Below are 10,959 nucleotides of genomic sequence, written 5' to 3' on the forward strand. Positions count from 1 at the left end.
ATGCGGGCTGTTAGATCAAGATCCTGAAACCCTGAACTGGAACCACGATTGTGACACCCCTCCCACAAGTTAACTGGCGAGTGTGTTAATTTAGCGCAATCCATGAATTTGGAGCGCATAAGATGATGATTGTCGATCCTTCTTCTCTCATTATGGCCATTAGATTTGGATAGGCACGACATAGATTTGGATCTTAAGTATACATACATACCAATATATTAAAAATTTCATTATATCTCTCTCTCTCTCTCTCTCTCTCTCTATATATATATATAGCAAGGAAGAGAAGAAAAAAATAATAATTTGATAACACATAATATATTCTTCTCACAAAGACAAGAGGAGTTAGATTAACAAGTAACAACCATCCCATTGGGGAAACTTGGGTGGTTTGTTACATTTAACTGTTTAAATTTTCCAAGGGTTATACTAGAGGTAATCCTTTTGTTATGCCGCCACTTTCATTTTTAAGTTGTTTAAGTGCCACGATTCTTTAGGGTTTAATTTTTCATGAGCTAACTCCCTCGGTCTTGGCTTTATTAGGTGTTTGCTGTTACATTCAAGGTGTTTCTCTACTGAAGAGTTTCTATAGATCCTTGACCGTCAACCATGAAGGTCATTCTAGAATTTGTCAATGTAATAATGAACAATTTCTCATCCTAAGCACTAATTTTCCTGTTTTCGTGAAGCAATATCTCTCAAGTATTCTTCTAAGGTAAAACCCTTGTTTAATTCTTGGTTTCTTTTATAAATTTCAAATATAGATTTTGGGTTTTTAATTTCTGGTTATTGGGAATTATTTGTTTTTATAATTTGGATATTCGTTGGAGAGGCCACTGAAACCCCAAGCTTTCATACTCTTACTATTCCGTTGAGTGGCGTATCATCCTTCAAGTAATATATACATATAATTTCTTGTGATAATTATCGTTGCCTCTGAAACTCTTTATGGGGTTTTTTTCCCATGTTGTTTTTGTTCTTCTAACCTCAAGGTTAGAAATTTGTCATCTTTTATGCGATGACTGGCCGTATAAGACAATATACAGTCTTATATGCCCTGGTCTTCCTCTTCATCTGTCATGATGATGAACCACACTTGTTGGTTCGAAACGCGTCGGCCAAAAAAAATTCTCTCATGTGATTTCTATCGAAAGACTTTGTTTAAATTATTTATAACAAGGTTTTTCTTTTGTGCTTCTATTATGTTAAGATATGTTTTGGGGTTAGGGATTTCTTCCAACCTTAGACATATCAAGGCCGCTCTATTTCTTCTCTGTCAACTTATATTTGAATATAAATTTTATAATTTTATATTTATATTCGACTCTGCCAATTTATGTTTAAGTTCAAATTTACAATTTCATACCCTAACGCTTAGGGTTTTCCAAGATATTCATCCTATTTCTTCAAGTAGTTATAACTTTGTATATTAGTCTAAGTAATCCATGTAATTACATACTTCCTTTGTTAATTTTTACTATATACTTATCTAAGTTGTGTTACATTGATTTTAACATTGTTTCTTTTACATTTTTGCTAACTTCATTTCTTTCTGTGACACAAGGGAATGACTAGGTCTTTCATATTTTGAACCCTATTAAAGTATTTATTTTTAATATTACCTTCATAGTATTTTAACAATCTCTTTGAAAATATTTAATAATTCCCTCGTTTATAAATATATAAATTTTTAATATAGTCTTTTGGTTTCTAGCATATATTGGCAGGTAATATCTGACCTGCAAATTCTTTACATACTGCTTATTTCTATGAGGAGACTTTGTGTTCTTCTTACTCATGTAAAAGTTTCAATTGTCACTTACCAGGTCGAATGACTCTAACCCTTGGTTACTCCATCTGTTTGAGCATGATTTCTTGTGTCACCATCATGCGGAATGATTTTCCATTCCGCAACTGTAATTATTACAGTAGAATGAAATCATTTTTATATTGCTGAGTTGAATATAAATGTATATTTATAAACTTTTTGTTCATATTCTATTTGCATATGTACGATGAGACTTTTAAGAAAATCTTCTGTTTATGATTTTAGTGTTTTGTATTATAGTACAATCTCTTTCTTTTAGTCTTTCTAAAATTAAATTAGAAATCTAAAGAAATTTTCTATCGTCTTTTCCTTATTATCCTTAAGACATCCTTTTAAGAATTTCATGCACATACATCGATCACTTGTATTACAATTTTTTCCACAGATCTTTGCTTACATAAGTTTTCAGTAACTACATCGATCACTTGTATTACAATTTTTCCCATAGATCTTTGCTTACATAAGTTTTCAGTAACTATATATGTATAACTCTTCTCGGATATATCAATCCTTCTCAGTATTACTTATTATAATTCTTACAGAATTATTTACAGTAAAATGGAATAACAACTACTTGTTACTATTGGAGTTCGCCTTTGTATAGTAATTATAACCCCACACACACTGCAAACAAGAAATGCATTTACAATGTTACATCTATAGTAATATTTTCTTTCTCATTTTCTATACAAAAGCTCAACTATACATGTTCGCTCTATATGTTCCTTTTTTCAGAGTTCGTTTAATCTAATCTACCTACTTTATATATATATATATATATATATGAACCCATACTATTTTAGTTTACAAATCTTGTACATAAGAAGGATTCAAAATACTCACTTGAAGTTTGACAAATTTAGAAAATTAATATTAGATTACTCATCTCCTCTTATTCTTGAAACTTCTTCCAAAATGTCTCTCTTTGAGCACAACTGGCTGCAATTTGTTTACTGTTTTTGTCTTTTTCACTTGCTTCACATGAGTCTCTCCAAGACAAAGTGACCATTCATTTTGGTAGTTAGTAACTATCTCCACCTCACCAACAAGTGACAGGTAGTTTCTAGCTTATAAATGAACTTTACTTCTCACTCCCAATGATAACATCTTGTTAGTCCCTGCCTGGGACTAATAGCGATCGATAGATCGTTGACCATACATTAACCGGTCCTTTGACCAAAAAAATTTGTGCACTATCAAAGTTTAACCAAAGTTTATCTCTGCAAATATCGGTGTAAGAAATTTATAACCAAAGTTGCAAATTGGAGGTCTTATTGCACGCTTCACGTGCCCCGATGTTAAAATAATATCCGATATAATAGCTTTATCCAAAGTTTCCACGCATGAGGTTTTTTCAAACTTTGGTTAAAAGTTTTTTTCCAATCCAGAATGTTTGCAACCATTCAATAAATGCACATGAGGGTTTTCAAACTTTGGATACAGGTGAAATACGCGGCGATTGGAAACGGAGGCAGGCGTTCCATCTTTCTATGGCTTCAGTTGGGACGTGGAGTGTGAGATAAGGCATGCGCTACATGTGTTCGTCTCGACTCTCAATCTCTTCTTCGTGTTGTTTTGTTTTGCACTTCTATTAGGATCCACGCCTCCATAAATACAGTATTAGGATCCACTTCGTCTTCCCACCTTGTCACTGCCGCTCCATATAACTGTCTATCCTTCAAGGTAAAGAAGAAAGAAAAGTAATGGGCGTCTTCTCCCCTCCGATCACTACGAGACTGGCTCTTAAATGGGTGAGCTTAGGCATAACCCTTCTCTTCCTCCTTCAATGGGGCGCCCTGGGTGAGCTTAGGCGTAACCCTTCTCTTCCTCCTTCAATGGGGCGCCCCAACTGTTGATGCACGTGAAGGCATGATGTATGGAGAGGGCTTGCAACAACAACGGTCCTGCGATCCGGGGCGACTGTCTCAGTGCCGCGACTATTTGCAAAGACGGAGAGAGCAGCCATCGGAGAGATGTTGTGAGGAATTGGAAAGAATGTCTCCACAATGCCGATGCCGAGCCATACAACAAGTTCTCCATCAATCTCAATCGTATGATTCAACCATGGAGGACCTCTTCATGGATTCTGAGGTTGCACATAATCAGCACCGCCGTCGCCGCGAATCACGTGGAAGAGAAGAGGAGGAGGCGGAGGAGAGAGCCGCATACCTTCTAGAAACTTGCAACGTCCACCAGCCTCCCCGCCGCTGCGACGTTCAGCGTCATCCTCGTAAGTCTTTCTATCGATTGATGAATGCTATTTAATATTAAACTCTAGTAATTAATTCCTGTAGCTGTATGTAGGATGCTGCTGTCATTATTCTGTGGACTAACACATTCTTTCATTTATTCACGATGTCATTTGTTATTGATGTTGATCCAACATCTAGTCTGCCACCTTCGCTGCTGTAAATTATATATATTTATTCTTAAAACGGGCTAATCCATACTGACTGATGAATCTAATCCATGTGCTAATGGTGTGTGGATAGGCTATTTCGCAACGGGCAGCAGCTTTTAAGTGCGCAACGACCAGAAAATATAGACACTGTGTCTAAGTAACTAAATAAACAAGGGAGTAACTTAAGCCGCTATGAAATTTTAGTTTTCCTGTTTGGAAGAGTCGTCTCATTTCATTTAATGCCCACCATTTATATGGTAGCCAGATGTGTTCCCTTTACTTAATAAAGGACTAATAAGCGACCAAATTCCAAATTCATTTTGTTTCCTTTCATGGTCACCATCAAAGCAGGTTCTCTTTTTTTTTTGACTACACGCTTAATGAACTCAAATACAATAATACAATATATGCTTTGAAGCAAAAAAGCGGAATTAGACTAATAGAATATCTAGTATCCAACTTTGCGTATCTCTCTTTCTTGATTATTCACTGCCAAGTAAAGTGTAAATCTTTTCATTAGAAAAATTGAAACCTGTTAAAATATCTTAATTACAATAAGAAAATACAAACATAACGAAATGCCTATGTAACACGAGTTACGAATGACTCTCGTTAAGACCTCGGAACAGCATCAAAAGGTGGATGCTGTGTTTTTGGGCAGTGTTTGCTTCTGGCTATACATAAAAAAAAAATGTACCGCGTGAACATAAACTATAGAGATTAGTGAGCATATAGGAAAGGAATAGACGAGACCTGGAATTTCAAATCCTTATTGCCAGTCAAAGTCTTTGACTGATCGTTATAAATATTTTTTCTTTTCAATTTTCTTTACGATGGTTATAAATAAATTTAGATAATCTTTTTGTAATATAAATGTTCCCTTCCTTTTCTCTCTAATGCAAATTTGTAAAATATTCGTGGTCTTCTTTTCCTTCTGCCTACTGATGATGTTACAATGTATTAATTTCATAAAGGCTAACACAAATTTGTAAAATATTCGTTGTATTCTTTTCCTTAAGCCTGCTGATGTTACAATGTATTAATTTCATAAAGGCTAACATGATGATTGAATTATTCTCCATGCTTATTTATTTTTCTCCTGCATTGTCAACTTTTTCACTTTTCTTCATTGAGTCATCAATATCAATGATCCTCCCTTTAATTTTCTTCTTTTGAAAAATATTAAAAACATCCTCCGCAAATATTTCGATTTTGAAATCTTTTTTCAATTTTTTTCTTTTCAATTATATCTAATTGGTTCTTCAAGTCTGTATTTGAAGTTCTCAATTTCCTATTTCAAGTTCTCAAATTTTCAATTTTCAGTTTTTAATCTGTATTCAATATTTATTTCAACTATTCAAATTTTGTAATGTAACCATACAATTTTCACTGGTTCTTCAAGTCTGTATTTGAAGTTCTCAATTTCCTATTTCAAGTTCTCAAATTTTCAATTTTCACTTTTTAATCTGTATTCAATATTTATTTCAACTATTCAAATTTTGTAATGTAACCATACAATTTTTACATTTCAAATTATTTTATGGTATTGGTATTTCAAGTCTGTATGCATAATTAAACTATACAATTTTTCAATTTTTGGTATTGGTATTCAAATTCTGTAATGTAACCATACAATTTTTACATTTCAAATTATTTTATGGTATTGGTATTTCAAGTCTGTATGCATAATTAAACTATACAATTTTTCAATTTTTGGTATTGGTATTTCAAGATCTCAGATTTTTATTTGAATCTGTATTTCAATATTTAATTTTTCATTGACACTAAACTTTCTGAAATACATGATATAGTTAAAAGTTTCGTTGTTCATTCTGAAATAAAAGTTAATGAATTCGTTGTTCATTCTAAAATACAAGAATTTGATATTCATAATGCAGAATTGATTTTTTAATTTTGTAACTTATTCCAAAAGTCTAAGTTTCGTTGTTCATTCTGAAATAAAAGTTAATGAATTCGTTGTTCATTCTAAAATACAAGAATTTGATATTCATAATGCAGAATTGATTTTTTAATTTTGTAACTTATTCCAAAAGTTTAAGAATTTGATATTCATAATGCAGAATTGATTTTTTAATTTTGTAACTTATTCCAAAAATCTATTGAAAGCTCTTGAAAAAGAAATGGCAACATTGATTTCTTTCGCTGTCTTCATTTAAGCCTATAGCATACACATAATATCTAATTCTTTTAACTTCTCTGCATCACAGTCTCCAGCGTTTCTGAATAAAGACCTCGCGGGAAAGAGCTGTAGTTTCTCTGCGCTCTCTTCCAAGGACAGAATCAATAGTTCCCAAATTCTCCAGAGAACAACTGAAGTTGTTTTATCCTAGAAAGCGTGACTGTTATGTGAATGAGCAAAGTTGGTTTAGATCTGAAACATGAGTGCTTAAAAGATTAAGTTTATGAAACGATCAATACCCCAAACATTCAACTTCTATAACATATTAAATTGATACAACAATATATGGAATAACTGGATTATTAAACTACATTTATTAAGATTTGTAATATAAAGATTTAAAATATTCAGTCTACATAAATAAAAACTACTTATTAAAAAATAACAAAAAAATTATATATCACAAATATTATATAAAATTTCCAAAATAAAAAAATATATATCTAATTCGCCATAATTACACTTACATAAAAATAAAAGTTCATCACTCTTTCTATTTCATTTGAAGAGTACACCCATGTTCATTTTGAAATATTAAATTATATAATTTGTATTTAATAATTAAACTTGTCCAACACACTGGGCGTTGTTTTATTACACATTCAAGTGAATTATGTGATTGTTTTCTCTCTTTTGGAATAAGATGCCTTTGTGATAGCCTTCTATGAACGCATTAAATTAATATGAAAATTGTATTTCCTTTGAAATTCGATTAAGTGAATTATGCGATTGTGTGATGCAGACAGCAAGATCTTTCAACGCCATGCACACAACAAGATCTTTCAGGTAAGGTAGCAATTTTGTTAGACGAAGGCAGGTTTTTAAGGAAACAGAAAGTTTAGACATATTGCACAAAGCGTTTGTATTGTGTTGTTGTGGCAGACCCCGACAGGGACTACCGGCTGCATGCAGCACTTGTCTTTTAGAGAAGTGATAAATTACCCAATTCCATAATTCACAATTAATCTAATCATTCAAGTTAGATTCATAGGACTTAATACTAGGTAATTAATATACATCATTAATTTGTAGCATCATCTCTTTCAACCAAGTGTACTAATTTCCAAACCTTTTTATTTATTATCAACATCTTAAATACAAATTTACAATCATTCCTTCTCAATAATAAAATAATGATAGTTAAGTTCTTCATAGGTCTTTCAAAATTAAACAGGAAAACATGAAAACAAATATATACAATTTGTTTACACATAAACTTCAAGTTAGGGGATATCATAATATTAAAATAATAAATATAATATATGTATAGATAATATAGTTGAAAGTAGCCCCAAGAGTTAGCTCAATCGGTCAAATCAAGTGCCTCGCCAATGGGAGGTCACAGGGTCGAATCCCGAAAGCTCTTGGGGTTAGGTCAGTAAATAGGCCGAGGGGTGTTGATGCCCTTCGGGTGGCGTCCACTCAGTGTTTAAAACCCTGGACGTAGCGGCTACCCACTGACCCGGGTATCCGTGAACCAGTAAGTGAAAAAGAAAAATATAGTTGAAAGTATATAGTTTTTTCAATATTATATTAATAATTGAGAATATAAAATCTTAACTCAATTTATGTATAAATAATATCTTAATATAATCCATATGGAACTATAAATAATATAAATATTATTACTAAAATTATATTAATACAAATTTATGTAAATTTCATATTTATATTTTTTTTTTGTAAGTTTGACAATGGTGAGGCTACATCATGGTCATGTCCAAGAATAACACCCAAATAATCTCGAGAATTGAACCAATAACTTATAAGCTAAGAATACCATAACAACAAACCCACTCACGATCTATCCAAATTCCCATAAACTTTATATTTATATTTATTAAGTGATAAACAAAATTTAATTTTAAAAATAGTTTTTTTTTTTTTTTTAATTACATTTTAAAAAACATTTTCACATAAAAAAATGATTACTCTTTTCACTCATACATATACTTTAAAATAAATTTATGCTAATAAAACAACAATAAAATATATGCAAATATGAAATTTTAGATCATATATATTCCATAAAAATGTTATTAACTTCAATACAAAATTTATATCAAAAGTCTCTCATGTAAATTTGTGTGGGATTGCTTACAAAGGAACCATAAAATTAGGGAATCATTAAAATTACTTATTAACTATTTTATTTTCAGTTTTAGAACAATGAAGTATGGAGTCCCTCAAAATGCTATCACAAGGAGGTAGTTCTCCCAAAATTGTATAACAGAGTGATAAAACACTTCATTTAGCTGTTATCATTTTCGCTTTCATTTCATGGACATTTTGCCGGCTTAGATTAATCTAGCTATTCAAAGTTTTGATTTGTTTTTATCTAATGTTCATTTCCTTCTCTCCCTTCTTTAGAAATTAGATTTTAACATTAAAAGTCATTAGATTTAGTTGTCCATTAACATTTAGAGATTTTCATCTAGAAGCATAACTTCTCTTTCTTAGATTAATTTTCTTAAGCATGAGAAAAAAAACCCCCAAAAACAACATAAACTATAAAACAACGAAGTAAGAGAAATGTTAACTAAGCACATATAGTGCACCACACTTCATCAGTTTAGGATATCCGGATTGATAATTTATGTAGAGGAATTTAGGACACTAAATTGACTAGACAATTATGCTAGTGAGGTGGCACAAATATTCATAAATAATATTGTGAGACTGCATGGTATCCCCAAGAAAATTATCTCAAATCAAGATGCTAAGTTCACTTCAAGGTTTTGGAAGGAATTGTTTGCAGGTTTAGGGATAAAAATGGAGTTTAGTACAACATAGCATCCACAAATGGATGGGAAAATAAAGAGGACAAAAAATATCCTCAAGGACATGTTGAGGATGTATGTAATGCATCAAACCAAGAAGTGGGAGAAGTACCTGCCACTTGTAGAGTTTGCATTCAACAATTAATACCAAGAATCCATCAAGATGAGTCCATTTAAGGCATTGTATGGGAGGAGTTGTAATACTCCTATCAGCTGGAATGACCCAGTGAACAAGGTCCTTATTGGGCCTGATATGATCAAGGAAATGGAGTGCCAAATACAAATCATCAAACAAAATTTGAAAGTGGCACATGATAGGTAGAAAAGCTATGCAGACCAACATAGGGTGCATAAAGAGTTCTAAGTTGGGGATGATGTTTATTTGAGAATAAAGCCCAAGACTAGTTCCTTAAAAATTGGGTCATGTATCAAGTTGGCACCACGGTATTGTGGTCCTTTTGAGATCCTTGAGAGGATTGGAACAATGGCCTATAGGCTAGCTTTATCTCCATCAATCAAAATTCATGATGTTTTCCATGTTTCTTTGCTTAAAAGATATATCCATGATTCTAATCATGTGATTGATTGGTTTGTGCTACAAGTGGAACAAAAGGGAGAGTTCCAGCCAGAGCCATTGTGCATTCTAGATGAGAGGAGTCTCATACTTCGTAATCGAGCCATACAACAAGTCAAAGTGCAATGGAGGCACTTTGGGCCAGAGGAAGACACTTGGAAATGGTTGACTCCATGAGAACAACATATCCTTTCTTGTTTGCTGATTGAAGCAAATGTGTGTATGATTGTAAATACTGTATAGAGCTATGTATATAAAGCTACATAAAACAATATGTGTTTTATTTTTTACTTATGTTGCATATGAGTAGAAGAACACTAAGGGAAGTGTTCCCTGAAGGGGGAGGGGTCTGTGACAACCCTAACCCGAGTTTCCTCATGAAAAATGCAATGTAAATATTTTACAAACTGTATAAGGATGCAAAGATAAGTACATAGGCCCATGTGGTTTGAGAACCACAACAAGGCAAAAAGAATTTTTTTTTTTTTTTTTTTTTTTTTTATGAAGACTAGACATTGTAAGGTAACAAGGATGACGAAGTAAACCCCCACGCAAAAAGGAAAGCAGCAGAGGAAAAAGAATCGACTCGACCTCATGGAGGGCATTATTCCTTATTCACTCATGCATGCAGAGTATGCATTCGAGCAACATACAAAAATGAGTAGCACATAAGAGAAGGAATAGAAGAGTAAGGATTTGTTGAGGAGAAAAGATGACAACAACAATATTTTGGTTGGCATGATTGACATAAATAAAATCTCTCCTTGGTGAGGAACAATGCCTCTCAAGTCCCTATAAATCCAGAGGGAAGATATGGTTTACTTTGGATTCCCTTGATGGTGTGGGTAGATGATTGTGTCCTTGGATTCCCGGAGGGAGGACCTCTGAAGCCTCTCTTGCTGTGATTTTGCAGTGGATAGTTTCTTCTCTTGATTCCCTTGACACTCTTGGGGTGGAGGCAGTTGGCCTCTGGATTCCCTGTGTGTACCTAAGTGGATAAGAAACCTTTTGATTCCCTGTAAGCGTTGGGTGGAGGCAAAAGGCCTCTAAATTCCTAGTGTGCATTGATATGTTTCCATTGGTTAGCTGGAGGGTGGAAAAGATTGGCCTCTAGATTCCCTGTATATTATTGAACTGCTGAGTAGATGGTGGGTGGCGGAAGGAGGTCTGTTGGAT

At 33.1% G+C, this 10,959-nt stretch overlaps 1 protein-coding gene across 1 annotated transcript; it reads left to right on the forward strand.

Annotated features, from left to right (window-relative positions):
* The first annotated feature begins 3,522 nt into the window (after positions 1-3,522).
* On the forward strand, positions 3,523-7,383 carry LOC149158797 (2S seed storage-like protein). The gene is made up of 4 exons (XM_089434102.1): positions 3,523-3,589; positions 3,639-4,058; positions 7,172-7,215; positions 7,312-7,383. Exons 1-4 carry the CDS (start codon positions 3,532-3,534, stop codon positions 7,381-7,383), a joined length of 594 nt encoding a protein of 197 aa, XP_089290228.1. The 5' UTR covers positions 3,523-3,531.
* The last annotated feature ends 3,576 nt before the right edge of the window (positions 7,384-10,959 follow it).

The sequence above is a fragment of the Pinus tabuliformis genome, chromosome 5_2 (assembly GCF_031772625.1).
Source record: "Pinus tabuliformis cultivar Carrire ecotype Pingquan chromosome 5_2, CPIR1, whole genome shotgun sequence".
Taxonomy (NCBI): domain Eukaryota; kingdom Viridiplantae; phylum Streptophyta; class Pinopsida; order Pinales; family Pinaceae; genus Pinus; species Pinus tabuliformis.

Coding starts and splice junctions, on each gene's coding strand:
- LOC149158797 (XM_089434102.1), top strand. CDS start 3,532: ATGGGCGTCTTCTCCCCTCCGATCACTACGAGACTGGCTCTTAAATGG. Junction 3,590..3,638: donor TCTTAAATGGGTGAGCTTAG/GCATAACCCTTC, acceptor GGGTGAGCTTAG/GCGTAACCCTTCTCTTCCTC. Junction 4,059..7,171: donor CGACGTTCAGCGTCATCCTC/GTAAGTCTTTCT, acceptor TGTGTGATGCAG/ACAGCAAGATCTTTCAACGC.